This window comes from Gambusia affinis, linkage group LG12 (genome assembly GCF_019740435.1).
Source record: "Gambusia affinis linkage group LG12, SWU_Gaff_1.0, whole genome shotgun sequence".
NCBI lineage: Eukaryota > Metazoa > Chordata > Actinopteri > Cyprinodontiformes > Poeciliidae > Gambusia > Gambusia affinis.
In genome coordinates this window covers 19,954,141-19,971,551 of record NC_057879.1, presented here as the reverse complement: position 1 = coordinate 19,971,551, position 17,411 = coordinate 19,954,141, and the positions used below count along the sequence as shown (strand labels likewise).

The window sequence follows — 17,411 nt, the reverse complement described above, 5'->3', positions numbered from 1 at the left end:
TGGTTTTGGAGCTTTGTCTGGTCCATTTGGAATTCACATATGCATTCAAATTGTACCAGAGTTCACTTCAACCAAACCCAGATGTATATTTTTAGGAAAGCCAGAGTTCATTTTTTGGTCCGAAGCAGAGTTTGGTTACCTGTTCACACCTCCCTAAACGAACCAAACCTTCTTGACAAACAAATATCCTAATATGCTAAAATTCTTAAAACTTTGTTTCATTTTGTCTCATATCACAATTACACAGGACTCTGTGTTGGTAAATTCCGTAAAACCGAATAAAACACATTATAGTTTGTGGCAGTAGGTTGAAAAAAATCCATCTTTTTAATGTTTTTTTATAAGACAATATTGTAGATGGCAGGGAAACACTGTTGACTTATGTTGTATGGTCGCATACAATGAAATAACAAATTTGAGGTGAACTTCTGTCCTCAACTATGATAAGAAGCAGCCAGTCAGTTTTTTACCACCATAAAAACAAATAAATTGGAGCGTGATCACTGGTGGGCCCCTCTCAGGAAGTGAGAGAAGAGGCACAGATCACACAAGAGATACAGGTTATTAAAGGGTTACAGGGGGGAGGAGGGAGGCTTTAAGTTAACCAGCTGGATAAGACCCTTGAGCTATTACAGTCATGTAATTGTGCTCCAGTTGAAGTGTTAAATAGGTCAGTAACATGCCGCTTAAGTCAGGTGGGGAGAAAAAATTAATTAGGCATTTACCCCTCAGAGATCATTTTTGACTCACTTCTTTCTTTTGGGGGAATTTGTAAAGCTATCTTTGAGTTTATATTTGTAACCATGTGGGTTCTTTCAGTTCTGTAACAGCAGTAAAACACAACCAATATTTAAAATAGATGAAAATTATCCAACTGTAAACGACTTTGCAACTTTTCAAATCAGGCTCCATCGATGGATTACACTCAGCCACAAAAGAAACTGCTGAAAGTTGAGAGGAAACCAACATGTGGTCGACAAACCACTCTCCCCGTTGAGGTAGCACACTTCACAAATCATGAACTGAAGATTTGCAATTGTGCAAACTCAATTTTTAGCATTGTGGATCCACCTGGTTAGCTGACAAACCACACTACAATCACCAATTCCTGTCATCTGGCTAAGAGTGAAAGAGGGACACATCAAAATATGAATTCTGCGCGTGCCATAACGGCGGTACACACCGGATCTCGTTTTTTTTTGACAACCACGGGTTGTTATCACCTCTGTCCTCTGCAACCAAACCCAAAAATCTAAATTACTCAGTTGTAGATCCACCCTCTGCTCCTAAACACACCCTTTAACTGATTTAACTGTAATCAAGATGTAGTGATTTGGCTGTGCTCACAATTCAATTAATTATCTGTTATTTTAATCCACTCCACATAAGGTAATTTAATGGTAGTAGGACAATCCGCTTTAATGACTCCTTTGCATTACGCTTTGACTGAGAGTTGATGTTACTTTAATAAAGTTACCTGCAGAAAACACCTGCATGACCTTGAATTTAGATCATCAAGCAGAAATTGCTTTACTAGTGCAAATTTCAGACTCTGCAATCAAAGTCAAAGCTGCTTTAAGAGCTTTTTCGCTTTACACAAACATTTTCCATAAATAACTTCACAAGAAATCCACCATGACTTTGCATGATGCCAATTATTTGACTTACTTATGTCTTAAAATCCTCAAACTGTTATATATTTGTGATCATATTGCTTTCAGATCATTTTAGGTAAACAGTTTCTAGTTATCAAATGTTGAGAACTGCATGAGACAAAACAAGACCCTACAAATCAAAGTAGAAGTATCAGACTTAGAGATTTCCTTATTTTAAGTTTCTATTATGAGTCAAGACAGAATTTTGTTTGATTAATATTGCTGAGCTTGGAACACGACTGAACTCATGGTTTAATATCGCTTGTTTTTCCAGACCTTGTCTCGCATGTGCGGTTCTCAGTTAGGAGTTATTTAAGTTTAAGCAGAGGCCAATCTTTCCTCAGGTAATGTCATCAAACAAGGCCTCAAGGGAGGAGATGAACTGGCTGTGGTTTGACCTTCTGTCCCTGAAAATGCTTTTCTTTATACAGCTGCTGAATCATCTATTTTTCTTGCTTGCCAAGCTATTGTACACCAAGAAGGTTTGAACATTTTTCCCAGGAAATACATTGCTAAAAGGGCTATTCACATTGAATTATATGTTGGTAGATATTGCATGAATCCCTACATACAAAGAAATCAACACCAAAATTAATCAACATATAGCTTTGGAGCCCAGGATGAAAAGAAGATGCAAAACAAAGATATTAGATATTCATATTCTGTTGGTTTGGTCCTAATTGAGGGCCTATAAAAATGTTTCTCTTGACCAAGGTATCAGAAGAACCAAATAATGCACTAGCCACAATTCAAACTCCTTGCATAAGTCTCCTCTGCTGAAGAAAAAACAATGCTAAAGCTTGTTTAAAGTTTGTCAAATTTGGTGATGTCAAGATAAATTATGATCTAATATAAAATAGTTTAGTTGTTCTTTCACACACCCTGTTTGGAGAATAAATTGCTACAACATAGCACCCAAAAAATCCCATACCAACAGAGAAGTTTGGATGTGGCTGATTTTCAACACGTGTCACAATCAGACTTGATATACTGAAAAGGGAAATGTACTGGGAAAGTCTTCATAACATGAGATGAAAGTGGTCTCAAAGACTGTATCAAATCTCACTTGGTGTTAGAGAAAGAAAACGTCTAAAGAATAGTCCATCGAACTGGTCGTCTATTTGAGCATCTACAAGAAGAACCAAAGAGGAGAGTATTTGAAAGATTTCAAAGCCATTTTGGTGAAGAAATTGGTTTAAAACAAACCTGACATCATGGACGGCAACGTTAAGCCCTAAGATTTGGAGTCGCGATTGCAGCTGGCTGCGGAATCACTTCTAAATGCTTTGATGCGTTGAAACTGAAAAGACAAGCTCTGTTTTCTCAGTGGGGTTGATGCCACCCCACACCACAACAATACCAAAAGCCAAAATCACCAAACGCTGTTTTGGTGTGGGCTAAAACTCAGTAAAAGGTTTACTGCCAAGTATTGTCACATCTAGAAAGGAGAAAAGATGCAACCAAAGAAAAAATTTTAAGTATATATTTTTACAATTTCCTGTGTCATTCCAAGGATTTACAGGATGATTTAATTTCTTCTTATGTCAGGATTAGTTGCTTATACAAGGACACGACATAGACGATGGATGGAGAAAAACACAGACATAGTATCTCTGCTGTACACCATCTTGAGTAAAACTGTATTTTGCTTTTGGATTGCTTACAGAATCATCAAATGGCTTTGAACCAAAAAACACAGCAATACTTTCACACTGGACTACAATCCCTCCCAAGTGATGACAAACTTCATTTCCAGTACAAAAAGGTTTCACTTTTTGCGCATCAATAATTTCAGAATCCCCTGTTGATGAGTAATGTGAACCGCTGCTTGTCTAATATATAAAATGATGCAGCTTTGTCAGAGCCTCCAATAGTTTTCCATTCAGCGGCATCTGACCTGACTTTTTGACCTAAGTGACGCTGTAGCTGATAAAATGTCACCACCTCCCCCAGGATTTCATACATGATGACAGATGCTGTACAAGACAGTTCTAGGCTTTTTGTCACCAAACTCTAAGTCATTCTCACTCGTTTCACCTCATATTCATCCTGCTGCTCCTTAGCATTTGGCTGAAATCGCATCACACTTTTAAAACTTTAACTCCAGCCTTTACCTGTTCTCCCTCTGACGACCTACAATGCACATTCATACAAGCAGAACCAATATCCAGTCTCTGAAAGAGAGTGTTGCTTTGAAAACAGCCGAGCGCGCAGCAGGAATGGTAACCAGGTGTAAGGAAGGAAATACCTGGGAGCATTCCTTGCTCCAGGAATGTTTTTATTAGCCTTTTTACAAATGTCGCCATTTTGAGGTGTGTACACCATAAAGTGCACTGCAGGCTGGATCACTCAATCAAGTGGAGCGTGGCTTCAATGGAGAACCTGTGTTGAAGCTGGGGTTATGTTATTTGAACAGCTGGCATAGTTTAGTTCGGCATTTTCAAATGCGAACAGGTCTGGGGCCGTGGTACCACATGATGGAGAGAAAAAATACGCAGGCCTCCCTCAGTTTTCAGCAGGAAAGGCTTTATACAGAATGATCCTGAGCAAATAGGTTAGGATCTAACAGATGAGTGAACCTGCTGACACTGGACGAGCTGGAAATTAGTGCAAACAGAACAGAAAGGCATTGTCCCAATACTAAAGTATTTGCACAAAAGAAGATTTGGATTCTGAAGTTACTTCTTAAAGGGCCAATACACAGAATAATAAAGTATCTATGTTGCCTTCAGATATAAAATTCTATATTAATATGATTATAAAGGAATTTGACTTTGTTATTTGACACCTTGAAATTGGGCTTCTGTCTCTTTAAAAACTCCTGCTCTTTCTCAAACGCTGCTTTCAGGAAGTCATTACATCGCTCCTTTATTTAACAACATTTTTACCAGTGTTGCTCATGTAATGAGCTCAGCAGATGTGCAGCTCCACCAGCTGCTAACTGCTTCTGGCTAGTCTGAAGGAGCTCAGAGGAGGAGGGGTGATTTGTAAGGCAGAAGCTCATTAGCTTGGAAACTGCAACTCTGAGGAAGAGCTGCGCTTCAAAGGTGGGGCTATGTCCGACCAGGTGTTTTGCACACCTCACAGGTTGCCATGGAGATTAAAGGATTTCTCAAACATACATAAAAGAATTAAGGAAAACCTCCAGCTATATTTCTGATGAGTAAATAACATTATAACATAAAATCAAGCTCAAAAAAGTTGATTTCATATAGTACTACCCCTTTAAAATGGTAATTAGTGGTTGTACTATGATATTGCAACAAATGTTGTACAACCATTTGTTGTACCATGGTTGTACCACAAATGTTGCAGTAGCCTATCATAATTAGGATAATCTCACCCCCGGTCATAAGTTGGAAAAGCTGAAATCTATTTAGCATCATCTTTTGCTTCCCTACTATCAGGTCACAGGGAGAAGAAATCCAGGAAAGAAACTCAGGCCTCGATCACTGCCAGCGACATTCACTACATCACCCAATCCCAAGGAAGCTAGCAAGTTCTGGTTGTGCCTCTTGCTCCTGTAGAAAGGGCCCTGAAAACACTCAAAAGGGCAGCACTCAGGAGTAATCATGATCAGATACCAGAACCACCTCAGCTGCCTCAGAAGAACACTCATCTCAGTTGCTTATTTATAGAAGAAGTTGCTCATAATTGTAGTCAATAACTAACAACTAGCAAGGCATGTTAATAACATATTTTGAGGACTTGAAGTTGCTACTCAAATCATAGCTAAAAGATGCGAGATGCTCTCTAAAAACACTTTTAGCTGCTTTTTATTATAGTTTGCACACCAATTATATCTTAACATGCATTAATAGCCAATAAGGCAACATCTACAATCTTCCTTATCTCCACTCTTGAGGGTACAAATTATCAGCAGCTGTGTGCCTGCACAGCAAAGAGGCGATTCTGTTTTCCCAATAAGAAGTTAAGTTTCAGAACTTACCTCAGTGTTAGTAGTAACTGGCAATTTTGAGCAAATTTCTGCATTTCACAACAAAATGGTAACAATTAACTCTAATGCTTAGCAAGAGAGTGTTGTGTATTTTTATCCTGAATAACATGTTTTAGTGAACAATGAAAAGTGTGTCCAACACTTGTAACTTGTTATGCACATTAAACCTGGCAAGCACTTTGGATTTTCTTGGATCCTAGCAGCAATCTGAAAAAGTTCCAGTGGCCCCTTTCAAGGCTTTAAGAGCTCACCGTTTCTCATTTGTCAAACAAAAAGTTTCTTTCCTTGGCACTTTGGGTAGAAGAAAACAACATTTTCACTTGCCTGAGCTTGTGAGTATGTGTGTGGTGTGATGAGTGGGACCACTGATTTCTGGTGTTAACAGCTAATAAATCAGGCCCCATCCCCTCAGTCCTCTACTGGCTCAATTATATCCACATGTAGCCGTTATTCCTGCCATGTTAGCTAGTGTGCTGCATATTTTTAAAAGGTGGGTTTCCATAACACTTGCTAAAAGCTATGCTGGTTGTTGAAACACATGTTTGGGTCCTGTGGAAGCCAGACTCTTGCTGTTTTAAAGCACAAAAGCTGTGGAACATAGCGGGAGCCAGAGCTGTTTTCAGAAGTAAAACCACCGGTATGTTTGTGGAGGCAGTTAAAAGGTTTATTATACAGAGAAAGTCCCTAACAAAAACTAGATAGAGAGAAGAGAGGCCCACAGTATTGGATGAAAGTTTTCTGCAACAGATATGACTGTACAGCTGAGGTACTAAAATCACAGATTTATAAAAATATTAAATCCATTTTTGCTAAAGCTGCTCTGCTAATCCTGAAAAAAAGTATTTAACAGGATTAGCTGTTAATCCTGTTAACTACAGGATTAACAGTATTTAATGTTCAAACAGTATTTGATATTCAATGAGCCATTAAAATATCATTGATTTCAGTAATTCAGTTCAAAAACATATTTCTAAGGTGGTTAGTTCTGCTAATTTTGGCTCACATGTAATAAAAATCCCCAAATTCAGTTTCTCAAAAAAGTCACACAAGTCCAATAAAATAGGATTTTTATTGCAAAAAGGTTACGTTATAGTCTTGACACAAAAAGTGTAAGTCACAAAATGTCCTTGCTAATTGTCTATTTACAGAACACTGTGTCCAAGGATTGAAACTGAAAGTTGAGTGGAAGGAAAACGGTTATAGAGGAAGGCACACATGCAAAAGAGATAGCAAGTCCTCAGAGTACATAAATATATCCAGGATATGAGCAATGGCACATTCTTTGTAAAGCAACTAAAGCACAACGACAGAAGCCTCTTATTACCCAAACTGCAAATAAAAAAAGACTGAACTGTTCCGCTCTGCAGTCCAAAGTCATCTTCTTCATTTAGGTGATTTGAGGTCCAGTGTGAAGTTTCCACAGCCTGTGATGAGTGATGTTAATGAAGTCCACAGTCTGGGCTTCGTTAATGTCACCTCCATACTATGTTGCATAAACGCAACAAATGATGCAAAAGGAACTCCAACAAAGCATTGAGATCATATATTGTACAGATGTACAGTTCTGAAATGAAATTGTCTTGTATTTAATTGGTTCATTTTTGAAGAATTGAACTGAATTGAAAAAAATTAACTTTTTAATTGAGTCAAAGCCACCAAATCCTTTATATAAGGGTTTGATTAAATGTAAAAAGTTTGCGTTAATGTTGTAATAAAAGCTAATGGATTCTAATAAAACACATGAAACAAACTGCTGTTTCCCGGAGCAGTAAACTCAGAGTTCCTGTACTAACTTTCTACTGTAAGCGAAGAAAATGAGCTGAACTGCTCCTAATTTACAAAAAATACCATTAGTTTCATGAAATCCATTATTGCTGCTTATGTTTCACAGCTCTGTTTGGGAAACTTTTGTGACATTTTTGTTTCTTTTAGGTACCTTTCCCAGGAAAACGGTGCTGAAAGCTGCCAGCACGTAGCAGTGCGTATGTGCTTGACGGTTCCTGTGCTGTTTTTCTAACAAATAGTTGAGGGTTTCTGAAACTAGAGTAGGACTGGAGCCAGCTCTGTCATTCCTTTGGCGCGTGCCAACTTTTTACTAAACATTTCTACCCCCGTTTTTTTCCAGCAAGAGAGAGAAGGAGAGAGAGGAAAGAGAGTGGGGGGGATGGTTGTGGTGGTTGGAGAGCCTCAATGCTATCATTCTTTGATTCTGTTTGAATCTGGCCGCATGTGAGCAGGAAAAGGAGCCGAACGTGTTTCCTGAATGTTTCAGGGGGGAAGCGCTGTAATAAGCAAGGGGTGGGCGGTTAAAAATAACTGGGCTATATAAGCTCTGAGACCAGGGCAGGATCTCAGTCAGCCTCAAACTCCCACTGACTCTGGTTCAGTCAGGATGTCCAGCAGGACCGGCGCTGCCTCTCTCACGCCGTTTTTCCACGTACGCCAGAGTGCATGAGGCTGTGGTGTCGGAAGTGATGAAGAGCCTGCCGAACTGACACAGACGTGAGGCATGCCAGGGTTCATTAAATTAAATTAAGCAGTTCACTGTTAGACCGACAACCTGAGGTTTCATCATGGAGAACATGAATCCTGCATGATGAAACATCACAACACTTTGGAGCAAGTACTTGGAGGAAAACATATTTTTCTTTTATCATATAAAACCTCTACAGCATTGAGAAATAGCAGGGTTTCCCTCAATGTCTTATAAACCTGGCGGGCTTTCCTCATGCCCCCACCAGGCTTAGTTTTTGTTTAATGATTGCCATTTTTATTGACTTTATAGTTGGTGTTTAGGTATTACTCTTCCAGTCTACCAATAATGCACAACTATCAAGTGATATTTTCAAATTTTCTGTCAACTATAAACATGTTTTACCTCAAAAACATGGCGGGCAGCTGAAGTACTGCCCACGAGCCCCGAGCGCCAGGCTTTGCAAATTTTCTGGGGGAAACCCTGAAAAAGTATTTACCACCTTACAGATTCCTTCTCAAATGTTTCAGATCGTCAAACCAATTCTCATAAACGTTGGTTTATGATCCTTTAATCATTTAAATGATGATTTAATTCATTTCATTGACACTAATTGCCCCCAAGTCCTGGTTGTACCGCCACTGGCAGAAACAGCTGCAGTCAATTAGTCTTTCACTTCCCACTGGAGGAATTTTGATCCACTCTGGTGATATTTTTTTAAACTCAGCTTCAATTGATTGTTTAAGGTCATGACACAACAACTGGAGTTAAGTCCAGACTTTGACTAGGCCTCTCTAAAAACTTTATTGTTTGTAAGCAAAGGTGGGTTTCTGGTTTGCTTTAGGTTAAACTGATGGGTGGAATTTAAGATTTTCTGGATTATTTTTGGATTCCTTTTAACAAATCAAAACCACATTTAATCTTTTTATCAGATTACTTTTATCCTGTATAAAATTAGTTTGATCAACCGAAACAGTTAAGTGTTATAAGAAAAACAAAAAAAAATCTGTAAATACTTTAAGTGTTCTTATAAATCCATCAGATTGACATTTCAGATTAATGTAATTTATCCATTATTCTTTAGTCACTGTTTGGATTTAAATATCACACTCCTATTCTAATTCCTGGAAAGCCACGTTTGCAGTTTTGTTTTGTGTGTGCTGTTTTTAAAGTGAAACCTTAAAATATTTACGTCCAAAAACGGAAGTAGATGAACCCTGGCATCAGTTTTTGAGTTATTCACAGAAAAGGTTTTTTTAGGTCAACCACACCATAAAGATAAGAGAATCATTTTGAAGGAAAAGATAGACACAGGTTGTTTGGCACGCCAACTACTTGTCATTAACGCTTCAAACTTGCTGATAAGTTGGTTAATGCTAAAGGCAGCAGCCGCAACAATAGAAAGTAGATGTTATAGTTGTGTAATAGTGCGGATTGCCCAATGGTAAAAATGTTGTGCAAATGTCAGTTTAAGGAAAACCTTCTCTGAATTTTCTCTAGAAATGTTGCTCATCCTCATTGAAAGGTTCCACTGCAGATGGGACTAAAAATCCCAGGCAGTCAGAGGGTCTGAATCCTCACAATTACCAGAGTATTTGTCCTGTTTCTGACCTTTGATCTCCTCTTGAAGGGGCATCAGTTCTTTATGAAGTGCTTACAAATCTCTCTCTCTGTGTGTGCAACCTCCAGTGAGAACATGTTTTAAATAAGGCTGCTGCACTCAGAAAGTCGTCCCACCCATTCTACGTCTGAGGCTCTGACTGCTTGAATAAAATTATCTCACAGGTCATGCACATTAATTCACAGGAAGTGACGGCACAGGGTGAAATACAAATCCGGCTCAAAAAACATCATTTGAATTACTGAGAGCTCCCAATCGAGCCGCCAAGTTACTGGGTTTTTTCCCCATTTGAGCTTCCCCCAAAGTCACGCAATAAGTCATTTGGAATTTTTTCATACTATGATTTTTCAGATCATCACACATTTTTTACAAGCAATTCAATGCTAAAGAAATCTGTCAATTTAACTTATTAGTGGACAAAATACTATTCAAACCACTTTGTTTTTGTGTAAAATTGATTAAATAATGAATATACCTTAATTATCAACATTTATAGGAATAATTTAACTACCTACATCCAGGTCTGATTGCTGCCAGACCTGAAGAAACATCTAAACATGAGTGTAGTAATGTGATGGTGTGTGAGGTTCACTCTTGAATGTCTGCAGACGATATAGGCTTTTCCAAAAGAAGGTTTTCCTTAATAGCCCCACATGATTGGAATCAGGCGCAACACTATTAGACGAGCAAGTCAGCGTAGGCGTTTCTAGCTTATTTGACATTAGTAGCTGAAAATCAATAATAAATAAATAAAAATTAAATCATTCAAAAAAATAATGATTATCCTTCAGCCAAAAGATTGTATCCAAAACTTCTTATTTTCCTATTCAACTTTTTAAAAGAGTCACTGCAGATGAGTGATTTCTAGAAGGTTTCTGTAGGATTTTTGTAACTGGAACTAGCCAATCAGTGTTTGTACTGTAGAAACACTTACACTTTAGAAACGCTCATTTCAAGTCTGCAGATAATCCCCTCTTCTTGAAAGGCTCTAAAAGTAAAAAAAAGAAGGTGGTGGAGTGAACTAGTCCAAGTCAAGACTTAAATCAAATTTCCAATGCTTGGCCTGACTTTTAATAGGTTATTAATGTATGAAAACCTTAAATTGTGAATGAATTACAGCAATTCTGTTGTGATTCTGTGTTGTAGGTTCATTATGTTCAAATGAATGAAACTACATGGGATCAAATTGGGTGTATGAACATCAAAAAGGTACAGGAGTGTTTAAGCAAATATTAGTGAGGAGATATATGTATATAAGTTTGAGTCTTAAAGTCTAATTTTGATGTAGTAAATTTAAAATATACTCATACTTGCAACTGCAAGCTACCACCGTGCTTGCAGTTGCTTTGGGGAACTACTTCAAACATTTCATGATAGCTTAACATTCAAACATTGGCTAATTTTTTTAAACTAAAACTAATTTTTTAGTTTAAAAAAATTATTAAGTTGTACATTACATAGTTGTTCCAGACCTTAAATGCCTCATTCAAAGCCTGAAATTATTTTGACATCAACATCCCTGATGACTGTATAGAAACTTCTGGTCAGATTAAAACTTCTTCATGACTAGTGTTAAAGTTATTCTATTGGCTTTATGTGATGAAGGAGCTGCTGACACACTGCAAACAAAAACTTCTAACATAACCTCAAAAAAATCCATTTCTACTTCTTTTTCTATTTCTAAAATATTGCTCAAGGATCTTTGAGAAAAGCAGATCTGTGTTGGTTAATAAATCATGATGACAGCAAGAGTTCAGCAATGGATTAAGTTCCCTAAATTCGAAATAGAGAGCTTTTTAAAGTACTCAAGGTAGTTGTGCAAAAGGGGAAGTGAGAGTGCTCACTCTCACTAGTAGCAAACAGAAGAGGGTTGTGGCAAAAACCGGGGTCAGACTCAGCGGTCAGGGGTTCGACCATCAGGCTGGCCAAATGAAAAAATGTTTCCTGTCAGGCCTTACTGGACTCCCTCTGTGTGACGCACTTTCCACTGAAAACTCAGTGCAGCTCAAGCATCAGGATGTGGAAATCTCACAGCTGCAGTCACAGAGTTTACTGGCCATGTTGGACATGACAGGCTGATGACAGGTGATGCGTCCGTCACATGGACATGAGCAACGTGGACGAGCCCAGGTCAGCAACGCATCATGCCTGATCGTACCTGCAGCAGCAGCAGCACAGGAGGCACATCCATCCTATTCCACTTTATAGGCTGCCTCTGTTTCACTTCCTCTAAAAGAGGTTTTTATATCTTTACATTGAAACTTTTCAATAACTTCTGGAACAAACAAATACAAGGCTTTGAAACTCAAACGTTTAAATAGTTTTACAAAGATCCAACACCATTGAATGTATTTGAACAATTAGATATTTCGGTTTTAACAATACTCAGAAAACTAATACAGACTATGTTTTTAAAAATGCTTTTGTTTGAGGCTAAAATAAGGAATAGAATACTCAGAGTAGCCTATTCCAAGTAAAAAAGAAAAACCTCACACTCAAAAAAGTGTTATGTTTGGGATGTTATGCAGTGTTTGAGCAGACCAATGGTGTCCTGTTACATTAGATTAAAAAAAAACTTTTTTTCTCAATACAATTTAACAAAAATACGAGATTAATCAACTATGTTGTCTATGGACAAATACGTCACTTTAATTTCAAGATATAGAAACATTTGATTAATCATTGTTTAAATATATATTTAATTTCTACTATTATTATTCTTTCCACGGGATTTTAAATATGAATTTTAACATATCCTCTATAGATATAATTATAAATTTTTAAAGACTTGAGGAATTTATTGAGGTTCATCTTTCAGTATTTATTAATTTTAAGTGAATATTATTAACATTGGTCTAGATATATATATAGTACTCTTAAAAAACCATTTCTAGAAATTAAGTGTGGATGGAAGTTAGGGCTTGAAATGTTCAGAGAGTTTCCAGAGCAAACGGACAAAAATAAGTCGTGCAACAGCAGGCAATGAAACGGTTTTCCTGCTGACCAAACAACACTTCCATCCTCTTCTTCGTCAGAAACCAGATTCCTCTGCAGAAATAGCAACAAGCGGACCAGCGAGTTGATCGTTGTGATGCAAATGTAGCCCCAATCGACACTGCGTTCCCCTTAAAAGTCCGCCATTTACACTTGAAAGAGATGTTTCCCTAAATCGTGTTTACATCACGAGAGGTTCCAGCGTGAATAAGTGCGATGAAAACCGATTCAGACGATCCTGGCGCCTGTTTGGACAAGCCCGCTGTGAGGGAACAAAAAGCCATCTTCCATTAATGATAATGAGCCGAGAGCAAGACGCGCCAAGCAGGTGGATGAAACATTAATGGTCGCTCTCCCTACACTATAAAAAGAGAATTATCACAGTATTAAAGACAATTCCTTAAGATGCTTTGTTAACATTGGGGAACAGGTCTTACCTGCAACCTTCTAAAGAAATTAAAGTTGAACAACTGAAACATAATAAAATAACAAAAATAAGAACTGTTTTGTGATTAAATGATGAAGGGTTTCTGAAATATTAGTGGTCTACACTTCAAAAAAATGCTCTCCTTAAGCAAGTAAAAAAATGCCAATGGAACTAATACTTTGGTAACAATATTCAGGAATTATTCATTTTAAATCAAGCTCTTATCTTTCATAAAAGTTTCTTGTAATTTAGTTTTGTCTCATTTAAAATCTACTAAGATATTTTCACTTGAAAATGGATCAAAACTCCTATTGCCAAGTTGATAGTCATTGCTAATGCAATCCAAACATGAAAAATAAAGATAGCAAATGGTTCAATGAGCTTTCAGCATTAATACGGTCTAAAACCAGATAACTTTAATTAATCACCCAAGAAAAAGTATATAATGTTGGAATTTTACAACTGGTAAGCCTAATGTGTAGAAAAAATATATAGTTGATTAATTATTAATGATTTTAATGGATTGCTAGCAAGTTTGGCTTTACCATTAGTACTGTGGCTAAACAAGTTGAAGTTAAACAAATATATTTCTTGTACTCGCAGACTTTAAAGCAAAGCTTGTTGGCATTAGGAACTTTTGACAGTGACTGTTAATACAGCCCAAACTTGAAAAACAAGAATAGCTAACAGCTAAATGAGCTGTGGGTGAAGCCTAACCAAACCGTTTTGTGGGATTTGTTATCCAAAACTTAAGGTTTTATGCCATCAGTGAACATTCCGAAAAAGCTAGCCTTAGTTGTGATTAACGCTACTTACAATCTTAAATGTTTTACCAGAAAAGCAGCTAATGTTGCTACCATTAAGTGTTTAAAACAAGTTGATTAAAATGAAATGATTTTTAATCAATTGCTAGCAAGGTGAACGTTAGCATTAGCGCTGTAGCTATAGACACAATCGGCGTCACAGTCGTTTAACAATTTTAAAAAAAAAATTTACACACTTGTATACTTCTTTATAAATAAAATAATTTTCATAACTAATACAAATCTTCCTGTATTAAAAAATGTCCTTAGATGTTTTTGTGTTGTTTGCGTAAGTACAGAAAGCAATTTTTCTTCCAAATCTTTCCTGCATAACTTCAGATTAAATAAAACCTAATTAGTGTACACATGAAAGCCTCATTCCTGTGGGGTAATGATTACACGAACAACTGACGGCTTATAAATGAAGCTAGTGCGTCTTGTCCTGCGGCGGTTTCTGTCATCAGACTTGTTCTTCTGTGCATATTACGTAAGTATGGTTGCTATACAGGCTGTGTGTTTATCCTGAAACAATTTTTTTTGTGTGTATTTTTTTTACTAGGTGGGTTGGCCGCTTTCTGCGTCATCATCTTCTTATAGGGCTGCTGCGCCGTGCCTGTCACACAGCACACTGAGCCCGGCAGCCCGTACTGCTTTATAAAGCGCTAAATTTACCAAACTTTACGTTGTTTCCTGAGCTCTCACAATTGGCCAGGCGATCTCCGCTTGGAGAGTTATAAGATCGGGGAGGACCTCCTACCACTTTTAAACTTGTGTTCATGTGTTTGAAGCACAGCTGTGGAGAGAGGGGGACACCGTGAAAGTAACTTAAACTCTGGCGCGGCTGCCGCTTCGCTTAACTTTAACCAAAATAATAAGTTTTAGTGTTATTTCACCCTAAACGATGGCCTTGTCAGGAGTGATGCTGCCCTCATTTTCGACGTTCTCAAACCAAAGAGAAAAAAGCTGGGAAAATGTAAGTTTTCACTCATCTTGCAGGATGATTTTAAATACTTAAAATACTTTCTTGTGCGCTAAAGAAGCAAGAAATGCGAAATTTAACTTGTGCAAAAGTATTTCTAATGTCTAATTCTTATTTTATTTTCTCTCCGCAGAGGTGGAAAGGAGACATGGACAAACTCCCACCTACAAGTTGCTCCATGCTTGAACTGGTACAAACCCTGGACTGTCAGAGCAAAAAGGATGACGAGGATCTGAGCGATTTCTTGGATCTGGATTTTATTCTCTCCAACACAACCGGATCAGACAGCACGGTGGAATACGTTGGCACAGTTGATCCCAACATATACACAACAACCGGGAACTCTGTGCCGCAGTATCCCGCCGAGGACCACCGCTCTCCGCCTCCTCCCTATGGTGCCAGCCTCATGACGGAGCTGCTCAGGTCCGATGGACCCACCGGCTACGGCGTTACGCGCAACCCCTGCGTTCAGGGGAGATTTTTCGTCAACACGGCGCCGTTCCCCCGCCCGGACATCAAAATAGAGCCAGCTATGGACAGCTACAGCCCCGTTATAGGCATGGTCCCTCAGAGCTGCAGCAAGATCAAGCAAGAAGGCAACGTCTCGTGCATGATGTCCTTCGAGCAGCCCCGGGTGGCCATCTCCCCGCGGGCGGCCAGCAGCATGACCCCGCCGCTGAGCCCCGACGACCAGCAAGCCACGGACTGCCAGGCTCAGCTGTGCTTCCAGCAGAAATACCACACGGCGGCGTCCTTCCAGCACCACCCGCAGGCCCCGCAGATGCAGATGCCTTACCACACTCCGCACCCCGGCTTCGGGATGTACGACGAGGGTCTCAACCTGCAACCCGCGGGCGCGCAGAGGGTGATGCTCACGCCGCCCTCGTCCCCGCTGGAGCTGCTGGAGTCCAAGCCCAAGAGAGGGAGGCGTACGTGGCCGCGGAAGCGCACGGCGACGCACACTTGCACGTTTGCCGGCTGCGGTAAAACCTACACCAAGAGCTCACACCTGAAGGCACATCTGCGAACTCACACTGGTACGTTTCCTCTCCCTCTCCTCCTCCTCCTCCTCATCGCTTTACAGCTTTTGTGCGTAATTACGCACGATGATCCGAACTTAAAACTCCTACTAACAGTATTCCTCTTGTTTATTTTCCATGCAGGTGAGAAGCCATACCACTGCAGCTGGGAAGGCTGCGGGTGGAAGTTCGCCCGCTCCGATGAGCTGACCCGTCATTTCCGTAAACACACCGGACACAGACCCTTCCAGTGCCACCTGTGCGAGCGCGCCTTCTCCAGGTCTGACCATTTGGCGCTTCACATGAAGAGACACATGTGAAGGAACTCAGCAGAGAACTTTGGGGTGTTCACAAAGGGGGGATTGTATTATTTTGTATTTGTGATTCAGCTGTATTTTTTATTTAAAATGCTCTCCATGTGGCCAAATTCTGTTTTTTATATACATATAAAATATTGAATTAAAACATTTTAGTGTATGTTTTTTTCTAATAATGTAGCTGGTACTACTTTGGTTGTATAAAGAAAGCTTTAGAAAAGCTTTGTTTGCTTAAGAGCAGGCAGACCAAGAAGGGGCTGGCCCTGTATATACTACTCTTCCTTGACAGAACTGGAACGCTGTGTTTGACACAAAAGTGCCTTTCTATGACTGTGCTACTGTAAAACTCTTTGTAACAGAACGACGTGGCCAAAAAATGTAAATGTTCTTGTTGACAGGGGTAAAATGCACATACAGTTGCCTAACAAGCGCAGACAATGTTTTATTTAAACTGCCTCATGTGTCTGAACTGCCTTTTTGACTTATTTTAATCCTATTTGGAATTTCTTTTCTTCTTCTTTGTGTGAAACTCTTGGATCCAGCCCCTCTGTACACTATCAGGGCTAGACGTCCTGTGCATTATTTTTTACTTAAATTTATATAAATAAGTACATGGATTTTATACTGTAAAAAATGTGTATTTATTGTAAATATTAAAAAGAACAGATTTGAAAAAAACAAAATTTCTCTGACTGGTGAACTTACTCATTTCAGATCCACCTTGCTCGCTCGTTTTGATTAACCACATCCACCCACTCAATACGGTTTCACAACTGTGCTTGAAAATAGGCGCACCCAGCAGAGCTGCAGGTTACCCTGTCACCCACATAAGTAAATACACAGCTAGCCATAGAAGATGCTGACTTTTAAAACTTGAGGGCAACTCGATTTCCAGTGATGTTTTGCAGCTGCAAGACAGAGAAGGGTAGCCGCTTGTGGGCTTAGCCTATAAATACAAACACTCCATTTTCATAATTACAGAGTGAGGCCAGGAGCCGTCTGGACAGAGGGGCACAGCAAACCCTCATCAGGGAGCCCTTAGACTCCCTTTCAGATGGGTAGAAATTATAGTAGGACATCAAAGCGCCTTAATACTACAATTACACACAGTCGCTCTGCACTACAGTTTCAAAGTATCCAGGTCCAAGCTTCATATTATACATAC

At 39.0% G+C, this 17,411-nt stretch overlaps 1 protein-coding gene across 1 annotated transcript; it reads left to right on the top strand.

The window, feature by feature from the left end:
• The first annotated feature begins 14,549 nt into the window (after positions 1-14,549).
• klf2b (Kruppel-like factor 2b) lies at positions 14,550-16,929 on the top strand. The gene is made up of 3 exons (XM_044134985.1): positions 14,550-14,904; positions 15,044-15,947; positions 16,074-16,929. The coding sequence occupies exons 1-3, from the start codon at positions 14,833-14,835 to the stop codon at positions 16,247-16,249; spliced, it is 1,152 nt and encodes a 383-aa protein (XP_043990920.1). The 5' UTR covers positions 14,550-14,832; the 3' UTR covers positions 16,250-16,929.
• Positions 16,930-17,411: the final 482 nt, after the last annotated feature.